The sequence below is a fragment of the Myiozetetes cayanensis genome, unplaced genomic scaffold, assembly GCF_022539395.1.
Source record: "Myiozetetes cayanensis isolate MyiCay16 unplaced genomic scaffold, myiCay2020 scf12, whole genome shotgun sequence".
Lineage (NCBI taxonomy): Eukaryota > Metazoa > Chordata > Aves > Passeriformes > Tyrannidae > Myiozetetes > Myiozetetes cayanensis.
In genome coordinates this window covers 29,997,984-30,018,432 of record NW_026086826.1, presented here as the reverse complement: position 1 = coordinate 30,018,432, position 20,449 = coordinate 29,997,984, and the positions used below count along the sequence as shown (strand labels likewise).

The following is a 20,449-nucleotide window of genomic DNA, read 5'->3' as shown; positions in this document are numbered from 1 at the left end:
CTGTGGGGGCGCTGTGGGGGCGCTGTGGGGGCGCTGTGAGGGCGCTGTGAGGGCTCTGTGAGGGCTCTGTGAGGGCTCTGAGGGGGCGCTGTGAGGGCTCCGCCGCCCCGCCGCTCTCTCTATGGCGGGGCCGGGACCGCCCCCCACGGGCCCTTTTCCCGCGCTCCGCACGGACAGCTCATCGCCCTGCGCCGCCCCCGGCGCCGCCTGATGACGTCTGATGGCCACCTCAGTGCTCGGCTGAGGCGAAACTGCGGACTCGGTGAGGGGGAACACGGGGCGGGGTGGGGATGGGGATGGGGATGGCATTGGACACTGCTGAGCTACAGGATCCGGCGGGGTGGGCACGGGGCGCTGGGGAGCCCGGGGAGGCCGTGGGTGCTGATCCAGGGGATGTGGTGGGTGCTGAGCTCAGGGAGGCGGTGGGTGCTGAGCTCAGGGATGCGGTGGGTGCTGATCCAGGGGATGCGGTGGGTGCTGAGCTCAGGGAGGCGGTGGGTGCTGAGCTCAGGGATGCGGTGGGTGCTGATCCAGGGGATGTGGTGGGTGCTGAGCTCAGGGAGGCGGTGGGTGCTGAGCCCAGGTGGGTGCTGAGCCCGGGATGCGGTGGGTGCTGATCCAGGGAGCTCAGGGATGCGGTGGGTGCTGAGCCCGGGATGCGGTGGGTGCTGAGCTCAGGGATGCGGTGGGTGCTGAGCTCAGGGAGGCGGTGGGTGCTGATCCAGGGGATGCGGTGGGTGCTGAGCTCAGGGAGGCGGTGGGTGCTGAGCCCGGGATGCGGTGGGTGCTGAGCTCAGGGATGCGGTGGGTGCTGAGCCCGGGATGCGGTGGGTGCTGAGCCCGGGATGCGGTGGGTGCTGAGCTCAGGGATGCGGTGGGTGCTGAGCTCAGGGATGCGGTGGGTGCTGAGCTCAGGGACGGGGTGCTGAGCCCAGGGAGTGCTGAGCTCAGGGATGCGGTGGTGCTGAGCTCAGATGCGGTGGGTGCTGAGCTCAGGGATGCGGTGGGTGCTGATCCAGGGATGCGGTGGGTGCTGATCCCGGGATGCGGTGGGTGCTGATCCAGGGGATGCGGTGGGTGCTGATCCAGGGGATGCGGTGGGTGCTGTAAAGGTGGCTGTGTGGAATGCCCACAGATGCTGTGCTTGGGATGCCTTGGGAATTGGAATGGGAGTGGTGCATGGCACGTTTTAGGTACAAGTGAGGAATGTAGTGAGTCCCTGTGTGAGTGGGAAAGTGCATCCTTTGCGTTCTGGCCTCTGGTGAGACAAAATGCAGCAAGAAACGGTTGCTTGGAGTTGTTTCACACCTCAGATCCTGGGGTTGGGTCTGGGCCCCACATGGCAAGAGAGACACGGAGGGGCTGGAGCGTGGGCAGGGAAGGGACCGGAGCTGGGAAGGGGCTGGAGCAGCAGGAGAGGCTGAGGGAGCTGGGGGGGCTCAGCCTGGAGAAAAGGAGGCTCAGGGGGGACCTTCTGGCTCTGCAATCCCTGCCAGGAGGGGGAGCTGGGGGAGTCGGGCTCTGCTCCCAGGGAACAGGGACAGGAGGAGAGGGAACGGCCGGACTGGATGATGTCAGGGGGCTTTTCGAGCCTGGGCAGTTGTGAAGGTTCTCTGTGTGAGGCTGTTTTCCCGTTGCAGCACACACACCTCTGACTTCACTTGCTGTTTGTTTTGCAGGGTGGGCCCCGAGGCTCAGGCTGACCCCGAGCCATGGGCAGGACGTACCTGGTGGAGGAGGGGGTCGGGCAGTACCTGAGCGAGCTCAGCGCGGCAGGGACGCCCTTTGTCACGGGGCTGCTGATAGGGCAGGTGAGCGTGGGGTGGCTGCTCCAGCCGCTCCTGGGAGTGGGGAGAGCCCTGTCCTTGTGCCACTCACGGTGTGTTTGCTCCCGGGGTGCTGTGGACAGAGCTCCCCACAGCGGGACTACGTCATCAGGGCTGTCCGGACCCCTCCCAGGGAGCAGCACAAGGAGCAGAACATCCCTCCCAGACTGGCATCCCTGGATGAGGAATGGATAACCACGCACGCCAGCCAGGTGAGGAGCTCACCCCACGGGACAGCAGAGGGCTGGGAGGAGCAGCAGGGAAATGGGATGGTCACAAAGTATCATCTCCTCACTTGTGTGAGCCTTCCTCTCCAAGTGGAAGAACCTTCCTCGCCAGGCTGGGCACAGATATTTTAAACCACAAATACCTGTACTGCTTTCAGGTTTTTCGATGAAAAGTCCTGCTAATAAATGTTCCTTTTCATTTGAAGGTGTCCAGGATGCTCCCTGGGGGGTTGCTGGTTCTTGGTGTGTTTCTGATTGTGAGCCCAGAGTTGTCAAAGGACGGGCAGAACGCCCTGCGCAAGGTGAGCAGAATTCCTGCTGGGAAGGCAGTGGGAAGGCAGGAGCGTCCCTGGCTGTGTGTCTGAGGAGTTCCCTAGCACTGACTTGAGTGTGTACTCAAGTATATTTTGTTGCTTTAAGTCAGAAAATACAGATATTATTGTTTGATGTGTGTTTTCCAGGCTGGAATCTCAGGAATCCCTGTCCTGTGGGACACTATCTCCTAGCTTTCTGTTGCTTGTTGCTGCAACAGCGAATCTGAGTTTGTTTTTGCTGTTTTTATCTCTGTTTACTGAATGTGGGCATTCTGGCTTAGGAAAAGCATCCTCAAGGTTTATATTAAACTAAATCCTTGTGACATGGGTGTTAGTGATGTCAGGTTTCCTCGTCTGAATGAATCGCTCAGATTAAAGATGTTTACAGTAGTGAAAAATTTATAATTCTTACTCAGTTAAAAGAAATATCTTTTTATATCTAGAAACGTCTAGAACTAGTGTATCTGCCTTGGGCCTATGGGGTTAAATTTAAAACGGTCTGATAGACTTTTGATATCACTTGGACTTAAAACTTTAGTACAAGGCTATATTCCAGAAATTACAGTGTGTATTGCTGTGGAAAAATCCATCCTGTTTTTTGCTCTTCAGCTAATCTTCTCAGTGGAAAAGTCCCTGACTAAAAGAAGGCTCTGGAAACCTGCTGAGGAGGAGGTGTCAGACAGAGCAGCTCTTCAGATCTGTTCTGCTACAAAGAAGTATCCTTTGTGAGCAAGGTTTGTTGGCTGAGGCTGCTGCCCCTGACTGGTGTTACTGCTGATAAATGAGGAATGGGAGGAGGGGTTCTCTGAGTTCAGACAGACACAGATCAAATGGAAATTGGGAAGTTTTCTGCTGGGCCATGAGTAAGGCTGTTGACTGTCTTATCCTCCCAAAATTCCCATCATTTCTTACTGTTAGGTTTGTCTGGGTGGTGGCATCACATTAGGCCTTCCCCAGTCAGTCTTGAATGGCATAAGTTGAAGAAAAGATCTAAACTAGTGTTTAGCCCCTTGATCTCGCTGTTAGCAGTGGTACTTCCATGGGACTGGGGAAGCAGCAGGCATGGGGAGCAGTGCTGGTGCTGAGGACAGTGCAGGGCTGTTGGTAATGAGATAATACAAGGAGAGAAAGGAGGATTTTCCTTAGAGGGGTGAGAGAGACAAGGACAAACTCCAAACTGGTGCCCTGGTGGTTCTCCCTGAGAGTACATATCCTAATTTACTTGTCAGAGCTGGGACAGCAGCACTGTGGGAGCTGGAGTTACAGACGAATGGTGTTCCCCTTTTTTACACTCATGAGAGGTGAGAACTTCCTTCATAGCATCAGTTAGCTTCACAAAGAAGTTTAGTAAGGGACAAAGTGAACTGTGAATTGTTCTTTTGCTTTTCACTGAGTTTTTTTCTTTAAGTAGCAAAGAGTAGTTTGCAGAACCTACGACGTGCAAGACCCAAAGGTGAGCTCGTCCTCCTGTGCCACGGGTGGCTGTTGGTGCCTGGCAAGTCATGTTCCAACAACACATTGCCATCTGAGTTACCCAGTGCTTTGTGTAGGTGCTTTATGGCTTTTTTGTCTTCTCTGCTCTCAGAGTTCAGCCAAACCAGCAGATTGGAAATACCAGAGTGCTCTGTCTGCCTCCTGGTTGGCTTTGGGCTGCACAGTAAATGTGAATATTCACATTCCACTCCTTGCTACTTCCCCAAACCACGACCTGGAGAAGAATACCAAGGTAACTAACTGCCTGCACCATTTACTGCACCAATTTAGTACGAATTGATTTTCAATAGCCTGCAACCCTTCCTAAAACCCCAGATCCCTAGGCTGGCTCTCCGGGGTTCTGCAGTTCTTGTTTCTTCATGGCTGGTTCTGAACATGGTGGGTCCAAGGGTTGCCTTTGGAAAAAAACAGAGAGTGTTTCCTCACAGACTTCAACAGTCCCTTGGAGTAACATGAAACATGTATTTCTATAATTTCAGTGTGGTACTGCCCAACCCTTTAGTGAAACTCTCCCTCCTCTTTCTGATGAGATTTTTGTGTTTTCTCTTACTTTAAAGAACGGGTTAAACCGGTGGTCAAAGCAGATAGAAGACAGCGTTTTCCTGATCAATGGACAAGTTAAAGATGATGACACAGAGCTACTGGAAGGGCAGGTGAGTCCCAAACAACAAGGAATGGAGCTCTGATAGATGTGTTTTGGACCTTCCAGTGTGGTGAAGCATTGACTGAGACATCTTCAGTACAGTATTTGTTGATCTAATTGACCTGCTCCAGGCCACTGATACTCAGGACTGCAGTGTTCTTTGCTGCAGGCTCCATCTTCTTCCTCTGGCAACTTGAACACAATGATTATATGTGAAGTCTGACTAAAATGTTGCTATTAAAGAACATGAGTGAGGTGTGAATGTAGGTGATGAGATTGCAAAGACCTGCATCTGCCTGAATGTTTATCAAAGAGTGGAAGCACATTGTTTGGCTGACGTGTCCATCTCTCCTTTTAGTTTTGTGATTATATTCTCCTGGCTGCTTTCTGTGTGGCATTTTTCTCTCTTGAAGGCCATAAACTAGGGCACATTTTATGCCATAGTGAGGAGACTTGGTTCAGTGACTTTTTTCCCTGTTTCATGACACAAAGAATTTTTTTTCCCCTCAGAAAAAGTCAAGAGGGAACACTCAGCCCAACACTCAGTTCTCTGATGTCAAGGTGCTGACACAGCTGGTAAGTGTTGAGTGGTTTGCAAAGTATAACCTTGCTGTTATATTATAAAACAGGGTAAAAAAGTAAAATAACAGTCTGAATTATTGCATAGAACTCCAGCTTACTTATTTGTAAGGGTTTTTTGCTCCTGTAGATGTTTGATGATTGCTGACAGACCATGCCTTTAGAAACTCTTGGGGTGTGAAAACCACGTTTGTCTGTGAGCTGCACAGGAAAGCAGCTCATGGAAAAGCAGCCCTGCAAACCGATTCCTTTGGATACCTGTGTGTGCCTGTGTACACTGAGTTCAGGGTGACTCTGCATCCTGAGGGGGACAGGTTGCATGTGAACATCTGAAGGAGTGCTGGTGATTTCCTAGCCCTGCTTTTGTTGCTGCTGCCGCAGGTGCCCTGGTAAATAGAGCGAGCTGACCTGTTTGTTTTGCAGTGCCAGGGTGCAGGTGGCAGATCCACAGCCACAGTGCAGGTGTGCAGTGGCTCCATAAACCTCAGAGGGGCTGTGAAGTGCAGAGCCTACATCCACAACAACAGGCCAAGGGTTAAAGAGGCCATCCAGGTACTGGAAAGGGGATTAGTTCAGCACAAACACTTTTCTGAAATACATGGACTTTGCCAGGCTGGTTTTGCTTTGCCAAAATGGTTTAAAGTGGGGTCAGAATGTTCATCCCCTGGCATGTTTTTGTGTCAATGCCTTGTGATTATTTTTGTTTGGTTTTAGTGCTGAATGTCCAGAAGCTGACGGATAAAATTCCCAAAGCTTTCCTCAGCTTTTCGTTTTTGTTTTGCTGTTTTCTTTCTGGGTGTTAATTCTTTTGATGTTAGCTTCTCTTTATTGAGCTTTTAAAATTCACATCCATTCTGATTTTCTGGGAAAAACTATTCTCTCACCAGGGGTTAAACCTATGAGGGACTTGGGTTATTTCTTCTAGTCAAAATCTGCAAATGGCTTTTATATTGCTGTTAGTTATATTTATATTACTGATGATTTCACTTTGTCCTTGCAGGCTTTGAAAAGAGACATAATAAACACACTGAGTGATAGGTGTGAAATACTGTTTGAAGACCTGATTTTAAATGAAGGACCTCAGAAAAAAAGTAAGACACATAAAACCCCCAGCAGCTCCTATTTGCAGTGAATTTTGGTGGTTGTGGAAAATTCTGCTGGTACAGTGAAGATCCAGTGTGGTTAGAGCAGAATTAAAAATCCCAAGGCACAATTTCTGCTCGGCAGCCTCGACTTTTTCTTAAACCTGGAGAATGTTTGTCAAGTTCAGATGTGTCCTTTGGCATCCCAGCATTCAGTCCTCGTGACCACAAAAGACAATTTCAGCTTCTTTCTCACTGATTGGAAATACTGTGATTTTTTTAAAACTTCTATAGTTGAAATTCCTGTCACTGAAGTTCCAACTGGAAGTTGCACATTTTGGATTTTTAGTTTTGAAATCACTGTATGGCATTCCCATATAATATTGCAGGATGTTAAAACTTGGTGGGAATAAAAGAACCAGCTGGGCGTGGCCTTGCATGTTGTTCTGTCACCTGAGTTACAAGTGTTGGTGGACAGGAGCCCTGAAATCCACAGTTCATCTCTGTTAAATTAAATTGGCATTGCATATGAGAATTATGGTATGAAGAAGCATCCTGGGATTCTTTAAACTTCTTTGAGTCAGGGCAGTGGTGTCCAGTTCCCTTGTTGTTGTGTTTAAATAACAAATCAGTGAATTGAAAGAGCAGTGTGAGCATCTTGGGTGAAGGAAAGCCTTTTCCTTTGCGTGTAGTTTTGGGTTTGCTCTTTAGGTGGCACCCGAACTTTGTGTCTGCAGTCCCCTGTGCTGGTGAAATCCTCTTCTGCAGGCTCTCCCAAGTGCTGCTGGCCATTCCAAACAGGAGAAGAGCTCTGCTTGAAATTTTACAGCCTGTTTTAGAGCTCTGTTGGATACTTCTGGAGACACTAATCATGTAGGGACATAAATCAATATAACAGCAGCCAAAACCTCCACAAAACAGCAACAGCTGCCCAAGCCATGGCTGAAATCAGGGTTTTTACGTGGAGGCCTCGAGCAGTTCTTTTGCAGTAGCTTTATCCTATGGCCAGAGATCAAGGGGGAATCTTATCCTAACTGGCACGGTGTTTTCCCCCTTTCCTGTAGGTTTGGGGAGGGAGTACCACGTGCTGCCCCAGAGACTCTTTGTGCCCGTGCCTGGCTCCAGCGTGATGCTCAGCGACTACAAGTTCACCGACGAGGCCGCTGGGGAGGTCCAGGAGCGCTTTGTGGAGCTGCTGGATCAGGCTGTGCCAGCTGAAGACATCCACACAGCAGAGGGGATCAGCACAGGTGAGTGCCTGAGGGCCAGGGCAGGCTGCAGCGTTCCTCAGGACAATGCTGACTAATGCCGTGGGCCACTTTCATCAGGTACACTCAGCTTGCTTCACACGAGCTCCAAGGGTTTATATCTAACTGCAAATTAAAGAGATTTTAGTGGGAAATAGGAACCTTCCTGCAGTTTCTGTGTTTCCTGTCACAGACCTGTGTTTCTTCTCTCAAGTATTTCCCTTTTTCACTGCATTATCAGTGCACCCAGGGCTGCAGCCCATGGACTGCAGGAGGTGCAGAAAGAGATGGTCACACGAGGTTGCCCTGCACATGAGTTACAGGTGATCCCATACTGACAAATAAACTGTGAGGAAAACCTCTAAAGCTTTATTTTCTTTATAACAATATATGTATTTACTCTTTCAGCAGTCCAGTTTTTTTAGAGCTGAATAGTTCTGATTCTGCTTAAAATAAGTTAGAATAAGAAATGGAGTGATTTAGTCAAATCTACTGTTTTTTCCCTACAGAATCAAAAAATACTTTAAAAATCTATTAGCAAAAAATACAAATTCTCTGTGTCCTTCAGGAAATGTTCATGCTAAACCTGACTTTTTTTTAAAGAAAAGTCTCTTTGTTCTGAATGTTTTATAACAAATGCAGGACCCAAACCTGAAGATCTGTGGTTTCACCCAAAATGAAACTTGAGAGGGCTTTTCATTTTCTACTGAATTTCTTACAAGCTTATGATCTGATTACGAGGCTATTGTATTCCCTGTGTGATGTTGATTTTAATGTAGAAGTGAAACCTGATGTTGAAATGCATCCTGTGATCTCATGGAAGAGATTTTTCTCCCTTTTTTTCACTCCATCAACGTGAACTGCAGGTTACAGTTTTCTAATTTGAATTTAAAAAGAGTGGCATTAATTGTCATCTAAGAGCTCAGAATCCTTTCTGCTGTCGCTGTTTCGGGATAAAAGCTGGGAAGTGCAGGCATGACTGGCTGTGCAGGGTGAGCTGGGAGTGTTGATATTCTCCTTGACCTACTTGTTTACTTGGAGGCAATGGCAGAGCTCACCCTAAATTCTTTTTACCTTTCTAAATGAATCACTTCCCCCCCAAAGGCTTTAACCAACCTGTCAGTTGTGAACTGACTCATCATGTGCAGAAGTAAGAGGTGTCCACAGCTCAGGGACCTCAAGGAAAACAGGAAAGGCAGTAAAAACCTCTCTGGCATTATTAGAGTCACTTTAATACTCTTACAGCTCATTACTGCTGAGCTTTAGGGAACCAGTGGAATTCAGGGAAGCAAATTAGTGTTGTAGCAGGGGATGGAGGTGTGGGAGGCAGAGAGGAGATGATTCAGTTGAGCTTTATTGTGTGAGCTGGGGGTGGGATGAAAAGCCCTTTGCACTGACAGCAGTGCCTCAGAAAGGGTGATGCCAGGGCTGTGTGTGTGAAAGGATGGCCACAAAATGGGTGCTCTTGGAGCTTGCTGGGTGTACAGTTATGTTCTTTAACCAAAAAAAAAGGCAAATTTAAAATCAATTTAATTACTAAATTAAAGTAAGTGCTTATTTTCTTTAGGAGAAAAAAAAACCCCAACCCACAAATTAAAGGAAGTGCATAGGAGAGAAGAAGGAAAACCATACAAATAGGATTTTAGGAAAACCTGGCCTTGTCCTGGTAGAACTCCATGAAGATTGTTCATAGAATGGCATCTGTTCATTCTGATAATTACTCACGTGGCATCGTTAACTGGTGGTTTATTAAAATCACAATGCATTTATACACCCCTATTCCACCAGAAGGGTCCTGTTAGAAATGAGACCTATTAACTGCAGAAGAAAAGTGTTCTGCATTCAAACAGAAAACATGAATTAAGCAGTTTAATTTTTTATGGTTGCTTTGGTATGAAGTGTCCAGGCGTTGCTGTGAGCAGGTTTTTGTGCCCTGACAGCAGCTGGGGGTTTCCCTTGTGTGGAGGCTTTTCCAGTTCTGATTTGGGCATCGTGACGGTTCTCTGTAAGAACAGCCAGTGTTCAGTAAGTGGTTTGTCATCATCCTTTCTATTTGAATCACAATTCCTGTGGTCTGAGGCACCAACCTTGAATTAACTGCAATCTCTCCCTGGTGAGCTTCTGGGGAAAGGTTGCTGATATGAAGAACTGTCTCAAATTCAAGAACACGAGCAGGCTTTTGAAATAATTTTATTTTTGCCCTTTAAAATATGCTCTTGAGAAGAAAAGGGCCTAATCAGTATAGGCTAAAGATTTACTTTTTAAACAGCTTTTAGTCAAAACACAGGAAATTTCGAGGAGGTCACTTTTATGTGCTTACTGAGCTTGGCCTCCTCCAGTTTCACTCTCCTGATTCCTTGGACAGCTCTCCAGTGAGGACACTGCTGGGTCCTGCTTTAAAATTGCTGCGTGGAAAATAGAAAGTAAAACCCAAGCTATTTATAAATGCAAGATGTAAATAGCTCTAACACTGCAGTTTCAAGGTATTTAGTGCTTCAAAACAGGCAGCTGAAAGCTCTGCAGTTGTGATTGGCTTTGCTAAATCCCTGCCCCTGCCTGGTGCAGCGGCTGGGGATGGACACAAATAAGACTCCAGCAGTGCTAATCCCTTCCCCTTTGTCAGGGGCTGCAGGCTTACTGAGGGACTGAGGATTCACAGCATTGCTGCTGGAAAACATCTGCTGTGAAAACATCGTGTGATTTGTGCTGCACATCCCTCCAGAAATGCCTTTGGGAACTAAACAGCTCAGGGGTGGTTCTTTTTCTTTTTCCCTCTCTCTTTGGGGTGTATTTTGCCCTCTGAGGAACGTGCAGCTGCCTTGATGTGCAGCTTGCAAAGGTGCAGTTCTTGGGAAGGCACAGAGAAACGTGAAGTGAGGGGGCACGGACCGTCCTACCTGCTCCTCACACCTAAAGCAGGAAGGAACCTGCTGCATCCAGACTTCAAAGCTGACCCAGGGAATACTTGGATTATCCCAAGGTGGTGTGCTTTAGGGAGTTCAGAACTGGACACGATGTGGTTCTCTCACTGAGCTAGTTAAGATTCTAAGAAGCTGTATTGCAGCAATTAGTAATTCCTCTAGCTGAACAGTTCATATTTTAGGCAGTCCTTGGCACAGAAAAAATAATGATGAAACCACTCATTGATGAAACCTCATTAAGGACCAGTGGGATTCAGTGATATTTGACAATTTCTCTTCAAAAACCCACACTTTGCATTGAAATGTGTTGTTATTTTGATTTTAGACGTATGTGCAGCTCACACAGAGATCTCCAGTCCATGTTTTGCTCAGTGTGTGGCCATGCATGTGTCTGGATATCTGAATATCTCACTGTCTTGGGCAGTTTCCTATCAGACAGTAATTAACTGCTCTGCTACAGCACATCCTACACAAATTCAGTGGGTTTAGGGATAAAAAAGGATTAAGACATCCTAAAAGTCTAGTTTGAGTGCTTCTGTCTAACAGGTTGTTCCGAGTTTGACTTGAGAAGGTTTTGAAGACAATCATCCTCGTGAGTCATCTGAGATGACAGAAAAGCCTTTCTGATCACATCTAGATTATACATTTCCACCGTAGCTAATGATAGAGAAAGTACTTTGTGAATCATTTGCATATGAATCACACAAAGGATGTGCCTTATTACTCAAGTATGTAATTTGTGATTTATAGCTGATGGGCAACCCCACGGGGTGGTTTGGAAACAGGAGCTCTGGTTTTGTTTAGATCAGTGTTCCATGGGCTTCTCCAGCTTGGTGTCTGGTACAGCTGGGGGGATTTCTTTGTCTTCTGGACAATCTCCTGGGCTCGTTCTCCTATCTCAGTGTGCCTGTCCTGTTCTTCCCAGCCACAAACACTTTCTCTGACTGGTTGCTCATCCAGACATTGTCTGCAGTCACAGCTACTGAGCTGTAACCCAACAACTTTGGACAAGTGGTGCCTTAGCCAGCTCTCCTGGGAATGGGAGTGCAAGTGGAAGGCCCTTGGCCCACCCCCAGCTGGGATTCCATGCTGGCTCTGGGTGGCACAGGCAGTGCAGCTGGAGGACTGCAGATCTGTCCTGCCTGTCTCCAGCAAGCTGGGAGAGCCAAGTGGTGAGGGAAATCTTTGGGAAGGAAATGCATATGGATGGGTTTGAATCCCATCTGGCTGGAATTAGACTCAAGCTCTCTCACATCCTGGCTGAGCAGACTAAGGATTTAGTAATCACTCCCAAGAAGAATGAGTCCTTTCTGCCTGCTCAGAAAGGGTGTTTTTATGGGATCTTCCACAGGAGGTTTCTGTGGTTTGAAGAGATGCCCTGCTGGCAGTTGGGCAGGAGGGTGGTGCTGGGCTCATCCTTCTGTGCAAGTGGGTTGGCATGAGGCCTGAGCTCAGGACAGGTGGCTCTGAAGGGAAACTCTCATACTAGGAAGTGGTTAATGGTAAATTTTGGTGGTTCCCCCTCAGAGTAGTCAAATTCTCCCCAGGCTAGGCAAATACAGTTGGGTATGTTACCATGGAAGCAGGGTGTGGAAAATGAGTTTGAGAAGAGGAGCTCCTCCCCAAATGCACTCTGTCTCTTTAGTTTTACTCTCACACCCTCATAGGACAGTTTAGCACTGTGCTGTTGCTGCTGTACTGCTGCAATAAACTGCTTTTTGTACCATAAATACAGAGCTGATGTAAAGTTGTTGGGCCCTTTGCATTAGTTCATTGTAAAACACAGCTGTTAGTTTTCCCCCTGCTATTTACTTCTTCTCTTGATTTCAATGCAGTTGATATTTGTGCAGTTCCTGACAAGCTGGAGGACACCCAACAGACACAGCTGACAAAAGCCACGCTGCTGCTGAAGCTTCAACAAAACATGGGTATGTTACTTCCCACATGTTTTGCTGTGGCAGTCCCAAACCTGCAGCAGGCCCTTCGTGTTTGCTCCCATGGCACCCCAGTTCTCAGCCTCAGAAATTCAGGGAACACTCAGTTCTCAGCCTCAGTAATTCAGGGAACACCAGCCCCAGAACTCTCCTTTTCAATGCAACTTCTCCATGATACTCCCTTGTCCAGCTCTCAAATATCTGTCTGCACTTAGTACAGTTCTCTTGGCTGGGAGTCTTCCACTATTAAAATACAGTTACACTTTAGTTATACTTTAGATTGAGGCGTGGTGGTGTGGGGTAGTTCACGGAACACAGAATGTCCTGAGCTGGAAGGGACCCACAAGGACCATCCAGTGCAACCCCTGGCCCTGCACAGACACCCCAACAATCCCCCCTGTCCCTCAGAGCGTTGTCCAAACCCTCCTGGAGCTCTGGCAGCCTTGGGGCTGTGCCCACTGCCCTGGGGAGCCTGGGCAGTGCCAACCACCCTCTGGGGGAAGAACCTTTCCCTGAGAAAAGCAGTTTTTGGGGTGGCTGTCTGGTTTCTCCTCGGGCACATTCACCTGCCCTGCCCTCCACGTGCTGCCCTTGGCCCCTCACTCTGTGTCTCTGTTATTGCAGGTGTGGTGGTGGCAGCTGCTGTTGCAATCCTCGCATCCATCTTCTCCTTCAACTACTTCAGTGACTGAACTGCAGCTCCATGGGAACGTTGGCCTTTCCAAGATGGGAACAGCTCTGTTTAATGTATTAGTAATGAATTGTTGCCTGAATATCCCCAGGTAGATGTGCAATAGCAGTGCAATGGTAGGCTCACTCCCTTGCTCCAGCACGCACTTCACCTATCAAGTAGAATTATGCAGATACAGAATCAAGTAGAAAGTGAATCAAGTTTACAAGAAACCAACCCTGTCGCTCCATATAAGTGAATGATAATAATATTTCTGTTAATAAGGAGCCTTTAAAAGAAATATGGAACCTTCATTTTTTTTACCTGCTGGCTCCTTCTGTGCAAAATACTGCTCCTGATGTTTCTCAGGCTACTGGTAGGACTAGTGCAGTTACCTGGTATGACAATTCTTGCTTCAATTTGCTAAGAGAAACCTCATCTCATTAAAATTAATGGGGGAAAAATTAGGTTTGCTTTTAGGCAATACTGGTTAACTAGCAGAAAAGGTATACAAATAGTTTCTAGAAGTTTCAAGACTAGACCAAGGCAGCCTGTAAATACTTTAGTTCAAGACCTGGAGAACTCAGAAATCAATACATTTCTCTGTCCAGTTCCTGTTCAGTCATTGTTCTCTTGGAATATTAACTATTTCAGCAACAGCTTCACGTAGGCAACCCTCGTGGTTTGTCTTGTAGGTACATGCAAGTTGTCAGAATTATTGCTGGTCAGGATTTTTAGGCTATAAACAGAAAGCTTTCCATTATAGGATATTTTCCAGGGTGCACTGGGCTATAAGATGTTTACTTGCCATGAGGAGAAGTGAAGGAGGGAAGAATTCTAGGAAGGTTAATAAAGATAATTTGTATATGAAATGTGATGTTTACTTGGACCTGAACTACAACAGAAAAGAGTTCCAGATTTTAAGGCATTTTAATACCACTGCAAATACGTTTTTTTTTGTTTAAAGGCACTGGAACACGAATTAAAAATAAACACTTTGATTCTAAAGCATAATCAGGGATGTACCGGGATACCTTTATTAAAGGCAACTGTGAGAAAGGTGTCTCAGCTGGTATTGCCTCATCTGTGTACTCTGTTTTTCCATGTTTGGAAAAAAGAGCTGCTTTTCGTGTTGTGAGTGTCCTCTGAAACAGGGGGCTGACCTTCTGTGCTCGGTGTTGCCCAAGCAGGGCCTCCTGCAGGAGGGTGGATGTTGTAATGGGGCGTTGGGTTCAGCTCTGGGGCGTTTGCAACTGCCTTTTACTCTGTGCCAGGGGGTGCAGTCAAAAGCAAGAGGGCATCATGCCTGGCAGTTCAGCCAGGGGAGGATGAGGGCTATCCAGAAACTGGGATTAATTCTGTAACCTGCTGCAAGGTATGGTTGCCTTCAGAATTGCTCTGCTGAAGTCTCTGTTAGAAGGAGGGGCATAGCGAAGAGCAAAGAGTTTGCCTTTTGGCTGTTTTTTGGGGAGGGGTGGGGTGAGGAGGTGGAATACAAAATGTTGGAGGTAAGAGATGGAACAGTTATTGTGTAGTTGCCTGTCACACAAAACTCAGCCCCAGAAGTGAAGTGCAGCATCTGAGGTGCTCAGTACCTGACACCAGAGAAGAAAATGGTGGTGAAACACTCATCCCATAGCTCTTCTCCTGTAGTGTTTGTGGTGTAAAACATGCAGCTTGTTGGGATGTAAAATTCCAGGGACCCCTAGCAGAGAGCTCTGGTTTCCTTCCCCCCTGCAAGCTCCCTCAGTGTTTAGTAAATAATCCTATTCTTTATGGTCTTACTACAGGTGGTCAAATTAACCCCTTAGCTTATAGCTAACCAGATACCAAGCGTCTGTGGAAGTCTGGTTTTCCAATTTGAGCTTGGAAGAAGGCAAAGAATTTGCTTTTGATGGGATTTCTGCTTTCATAGGAGAATAAGAAATTAATGCTGTCAAAGTAAAAATGAGTAATTTGACTTGTACCTACAGATGGAGCCTTCCAGTCATCCTGCCATGAGGAAACAGTGGATGTGGAAGAAGGCAGGTTCTCACTTGTCTGAGAATGACAGGACTAACCAAGAGGGGATTTCATGGTCCCATCCTTTCTGGTTGGCCGTTGAAAACGTAAGAAAATGAGGGCTTAGGGCAAATGAAAAAGTGTGTGTAAGAGAAAAGGAACTTTTTAAAAGTCTCTGTCTTAGATTACTGTGTAACTACCAATATAGTTCACACTTCCAGGGCAGGTCTCAAGGGCTGGTAAGCTTTATTCAGAGTTATTACAGAAGCACAATATACTTTTCCAGATACTGCAGTTTAAACATTGCTGCTCAACACGTGGAGCACCCATGAACTGAAAGGAGCTGATGCTGTGTCAGTGTTTGCTGTTGTGAGAGCAACACTTCTCTAGCGTTGGCACAGAAGTGACAACAGGAAGGGTGAGAAATTTATTTCTTTTTGCGAATACCGAATATTAAACGTGGAAGCATAAAATCCTGTCCTAGTTACCTAAGTTATTTAGGAATGCAAGGACTTTGGGCTGTTTGTCCTTCAGACTGCTTTTTCCCACTGAAGTTGGTCGAAGTGTTCCTGAGGAGCCGTAATCCAGAGCGTGGACGTGGCTCTTTGTGTGCACAGGGGATGGATCAGTCTGAAATGAAGGGCTTGTGCTTCTTGGACACAGGCACGGGCCCTCAGTTTTTAATCCTTTCTACCTTCATTTCCTAAAGATCACCAGCATTGTCTGCTGTTCTTCCTATCACTTGTGGCTGGCTTAGAAATAATTATGTACAGGACTGCCAGTTGTACGTGTTTGAAGTGGAATTCATATCCTAAAGGTTAAATAATTTTGTATCTTGCGAATAAATTAGCAAAGACAGCCTTCTCTAAATGAGGTGAGTGTTACTGACATCGATTTACAGCTTACTGAGGAGGACGGGGAGAGCGCTGTGGCTCTGACTATTCAACGTCCTGCTCATCCGTGTTGCCGTTTCCCAGGGCGGGCAGCGGGAGCAGCCCGTACTCGTTGAGGAAAGCCTCCACATCCACGGCGAAGAACTCCTCGTTGAACTGTTCCGAGACGCTGATGAAATTGCTGAGCAGCTCCCCGGCCTTGTAGACCAGCAGGGAGGGCAGCACCTCGCTGGAGAAGCGGTCGCCGGCGCCGGTGCTGGAGGCCCTGATCTTGCAGAACTTGACGGTGGGGTACTCTGCGGCCAGGCAGGCCAGGCTGCTGTTGAGGGCGTCGCAGCCCTTCACGCCGTCCTCGTAGATGTGCACGATCACCGTGGTGCTTTTGTGCTCCTTCTCCACGGCCTCCAGGAACTGCTCCCCGCTCTGCAGCTCGCACACGTGGCCGAACTTGGGCCCGAAGCTCAGCCTCTGGTGCATGTCCTGCATGCAGCGCTTGCGGTACTGCTGGAGGCAGCTCTCGTCCTCCTGCGTGTGGATCAGCTCGTACTCCTGCATGCTCATCTGGGGGGCCACACAGCGGGGGTTAGTGAGTGCTGAGCCCCCCAGCGGGGTTAGTGAGTGCTGAGCCCCACATGCTGGGTTAGTGAGTGCTGAGCCCCCCATGCTGGGTTAGTGAGTGCTGAGCCCCCCATGCTGGGTTAGTGAGTGCTGAGCCCCCCATGCTGGGTTAGTGGGAGAGCCCCAGCTGTCATCTAAAGGGCATCAGAGCTGACCCAGAAGAGCCATCGCTGCCTGCAGTGACTCTGAAAGTCTCCTCAACACTCCCACACCAACATGGCAGTACTGGAGGCGGTTGCCACACTTGACAAAAACCTCTGGATCTGCCAGAGTTGGCAGGAATTTTGTCCCTGACTGCAGTGGGCTCAAAGTTTAATTGCTGTGTTTGGGGGTTTGGGTCCCCCCTGGTCAGACCTGGCAGGTGGCAATGAGTGACGTTCAGGCTCAGAGCTCTGTCCCTGACTAATAGGTCTTTAAACAGGTTTAAAGTTTTCCATTGCCTTAACCAAGGACAGATCATTGTGGCAGGAGAGAGAGGAAGAAAGGTCAAACTTTGCTGTGATAGCTTGTTGTGAAATGTCCTGCTTGTTTTACTGGAGTCTTTTGCTTGAGAGAGGACGGGGTAGGGAGACTCAGAGAACCTTTAAGGTTGGAAAAGCCCTCTAAGATCATTGAGTCCAACCATTAACCCAGCGGTGCCAAATCTACCACTAACCCATGTCCCAGGCACCACATCCCCATTTTTTTGGACACTTCCAGGAATGGTGACTGCACCAGTTCCCTGGGTGGTCTCTTCCCATGCCTGACAACCCTTTTGGTGAAAAATTTTTCCTTACTGTCCAGCCTGCCCCTCCCCTGGCACAGCCTGAGGCCGTTCCCTCTCCTCCTGTCCCTGTTCCTTGGGAGCAGAGCCCGACCCCCCCCGGCTCCCCCCTCCTGTCAGGGATTGCAGAGCCAGAAGGTCCCCCCTGAGCCTCCTTTTCTCCAGGCTGAGCCCCCCCAGCTCCCTCAGCCCCTCCTGCTGCTCCAGCCCCTTCCCAGCTCCGTTGGTTTGCACATGGTTTGTTCTCTCTGTGCTGTGAGAGCTCTGCTGAGTTACACAGAAAGGGAGTCTGGCAAATCCAGGGTTTTCTAGCTGATAACTGGTATGTTTTATCTAGAATCAAATTCATTTATTTTGCTCTACTCCTCTTACCTTACGGCAGAATCTCTCCCTGGTGTCTTTGTCATCTCTGCTGAAGGATCTGTGTGGTGAAGACATTTGTCTGAGCATTTCTTTCTTGCTCAAGGATAAGGACTCTCCATCTTCACTTTCTAATTTAAACTTCCTCCAGTCATTGATCACACCTTTGGGCCCTGAGAGAGATGAAGCAGGATGAGAATCTGCAACAAGGGGCTCCTTGAGAAGCTTCTGCTCTTTGCTGCTTTGTCCCTGTGTGCCTCAGTTTATCTGTCCATCCCTCTTCCTGCCAGAACTCTCCCCAGGAGTGCTGAGAACCCAAACTTTGGGACCTACATGTCCCAAAAAGTAGGAGTTTTTTCTAACCTGGATCACTCTGGGGTCTGCCTCCTATCAGGAGCCCAGGAAAGGATTTTGGTGAGCTGTTTCAGTAGTTAACAGGGATGAGAATGTTGAAACCTGATAAAACTGCCGTGTTGGCCAAAGCTTGTTTCATACAAGTATATTTGAGTGTCTCTATAGACAGTGCCTTTATATAAATAAACTGTATAAGAACTCACAGGAAAATTAAGAGTACAGGGCACTTGACATTTCCTTTTAAGCCCATACTTGTTCCACTGGAAGAGTAACCCATAAGGCAAATGCTACAATAATTCTGATTGTAAGGCAGATCTTGGTCTTTGGACCAAGTTTGGCTTATTTTTAGGGGAAAAACAAAGCAGTTCTTTCCTTGCCTGTGTGTGTTGCCTGTCCTTCAAAGTCATCTTCCAGGCTGGTGTTGGCATTTTCTTCCATTTCAGCGGCTGGAGTAGGAGATGCTGCAGGTTCCAAAGGAGGGCAGTTAATAAGAGGTTGGAAAAGGGATAAGCAGGTACAACACAGTGTGCAGTTCCCTGCAGCCAGTGTCAGTGGAGATCAAAATACACAAGGTAATTACAGAGCTTCTTACTGTGCCCTGGAAAGCAGCTGGGACATGTGTCAGTCTCCTTCAAAAGACATCTGGCCAGACTCTCACTGCAAGTCCCCAGGTGAGAGCTCCTTCATTACCCTGTTCCTTCCCACTCATCTGGGACATGGTGTGAAATAGTGGGTGTAGAACTTCCTGCAGTGGGAATGTGCACTGAGTATTTTCTTCTTCTTTTTTTTTTGCTCTTTTTTTTTTTTTTTAATTCCCCCTTGCAACCAGGAACCTAATAATTTTGTAAGTGCTGCAAGTATTTACTCTTAAGGGTTGCCTGAACTGCTCATTTCACATGCAGGAGCTGGAGTCCAGAATTTGAACCTGTTGGGCAAGAGACCTCTGAACATCCTGGAGCTGGTTGGGCCACGTTTGTTGCAAAATAGCAGAAACGATGGGGGTTATAAATCAAAATCACTCTCTTGTCCCACCCGTTCTAGAAGCCAGGTGGCAATCCCGGGGCACTGTGGTACAGCAACACCCTTTTTATCTTTAGGTGGAGTTTTTGAAGCAGATCCACTGGTTTGGAGTATTCCCACCCAGGAGATGATCCCAGCTGGATGTTGTCAGAGTGCTACAGAGCACCAAGGGGCCTTAAGGCAGGGGATTTGAGTGCTGCTGTTCAGCCTAGAGCACTTTTAGCTGCTCATATGCTAAGCTAAGCTTTACTTGACTCCCCACTAAATACCATCTTTAGGCTAAGATGTTCTCATGCCACGAATGCCTGATTTAAAAGCTGCCTGGGTGTCAGCCTGGAGTGGTGGAGTGGTGCATGCACAGGAGGAAAAGCACCTTCATTTTTCCACCCCAGCATCAAGGGATAACAGGGAATAAGGGCTGAGCTGGACAGGAGGAATCCGATTCTTGCGTGTGCTGGGACCAAAGCTGATTAAACGTGCAAAGAATTGTGCCAAGCATATACCCGTGGCAAGGAATCAAAACTGGTGGGAAACACTGCAAGAAAGGTTGGAAGAAAAGCAGGTAATGAGTTAGACTGTGTTGGTATAAACTCTGTAGGTTGATCTATAGATAAATTGTTGGCACTGTGCAGAGCCAGATTACCGGATAAGTGCTACTCCCTCGATTCTGAAATAGAAATCTGAAGCTAATCCCTTCTCACTCGGCAAAACTAAGAATCTTTGCCATGTCAGGGATGGACAGATAATGTGGATATGCTGGGTTAAAGCCTTAAGTCATTCCATGGCTTACACAAAGATCTGCAGAAAGCTCTCTTTGCTGCTGCTGCAGATTGTTCTTGTTCCAGGAGGAACAGGAGCATCCTCTCTGTGCTTTGCTGGTTCAGAGCTTTTAGCCCTGGAAGGCACTAAAAGTGCAGGATATGAAACTCAAACAGTCTGTGGCAGGCTCCAACCAGAACCCTTGACCAGGCTTTGGGTGAAACATCTCTGTGCCCAGAGGTGGGAGCAGATTGCCTAACAAATGAAAGCTCTCTGTAAAATTTATTTGCTCTGGTGTGCCTAATAAATTTGAACAGATGAAGTGAATCATAGCAGCACAGAGGACCGTGTTTCACCATGCTCCTGCAGTGTGGCACGAGCTTACACTCCTGACCCTGCACAGCCTGGGAGGTGACCACGGGCTGGGGAACTCCTAAAATGCCAGCTCTGTGACTGAGTCAGGCCTGAGCCCAGAGCCAGGCAGGCAAAGTGCTCTCCTAAATACTTATCATTCTTACCTCAGCTCTGGGGACTGGGCTGCCCGTGCCAGCTGTTTCCCAGCTAGGTGTCTGAGGGCACAGGCACACGAACATGTCACTGCAGGGTGGCTGTGGGAGGTGCCAGGCTGAGCACATGCCCTTCCTTCCAGGAAAGCTGTGTGGGCACAGCCACCTGGGCAGGGACTTCTCCCACGTTCTCCTGAGGGGTTGAGGTGGAGCTGCTGTGTTGCTGGCTGGGATTTTT

The 20,449-nt window shown here is 48.0% G+C and overlaps 2 protein-coding genes across 2 annotated transcripts; one reads left to right on the top strand and one right to left on the bottom strand.

Moving 5' to 3' along the window:
• Nucleotides 1-99: 99 nt before the first annotated feature.
• On the top strand, nucleotides 100-14,000 carry ODR4 (odr-4 GPCR localization factor homolog). The gene is made up of 14 exons (XM_050307048.1): nucleotides 100-262; nucleotides 1,680-1,811; nucleotides 1,910-2,038; nucleotides 2,260-2,355; nucleotides 2,977-3,083; nucleotides 3,784-3,820; nucleotides 3,953-4,093; nucleotides 4,419-4,514; nucleotides 5,015-5,080; nucleotides 5,507-5,635; nucleotides 6,084-6,174; nucleotides 7,230-7,415; nucleotides 12,169-12,261; nucleotides 12,892-14,000. The coding sequence occupies exons 2-14, from the start codon at nucleotides 1,713-1,715 to the stop codon at nucleotides 12,957-12,959; spliced, it is 1,338 nt and encodes a 445-aa protein (XP_050163005.1). The 5' UTR covers nucleotides 100-262; nucleotides 1,680-1,712; the 3' UTR covers nucleotides 12,960-14,000.
• A 1,876-nt stretch (nucleotides 14,001-15,876) lies between these two features.
• Nucleotides 15,877-18,379, bottom strand: PDC (phosducin). Its single transcript, XM_050307049.1, has 3 exons — nucleotides 18,304-18,379; nucleotides 17,585-17,745; nucleotides 15,877-16,392 (listed from the first exon to the last, which is right to left on the bottom strand). Exons 1-3 carry the CDS (start codon nucleotides 18,362-18,364, stop codon nucleotides 15,877-15,879), a joined length of 738 nt encoding a protein of 245 aa, XP_050163006.1. The 5' UTR covers nucleotides 18,365-18,379.
• Nucleotides 18,380-20,449: the final 2,070 nt, after the last annotated feature.

Coding starts and splice junctions, on each gene's coding strand:
- PDC (XM_050307049.1), bottom strand. CDS start 18,364: ATGGAAGAAAATGCCAACACCAGCCTGGAAGATGACTTTGAAGGACAG. Junction 17,746..18,303: donor AGGACAGGCAACACACACAG/GCAAGGAAAGAA, acceptor CATCTCTCTCAG/GGCCCAAAGGTGTGATCAAT. Junction 16,393..17,584: donor GGGAGAGATTCTGCCGTAAG/GTAAGAGGAGTA, acceptor GTGGCCCCCCAG/ATGAGCATGCAGGAGTACGA.
- ODR4 (XM_050307048.1), top strand. CDS start 1,713: ATGGGCAGGACGTACCTGGTGGAGGAGGGGGTCGGGCAGTACCTGAGC. Junction 5,081..5,506: donor TCAAGGTGCTGACACAGCTG/GTAAGTGTTGAG, acceptor TTTGTTTTGCAG/TGCCAGGGTGCAGGTGGCAG. Junction 7,416..12,168: donor AGCAGAGGGGATCAGCACAG/GTGAGTGCCTGA, acceptor ATTTCAATGCAG/TTGATATTTGTGCAGTTCCT.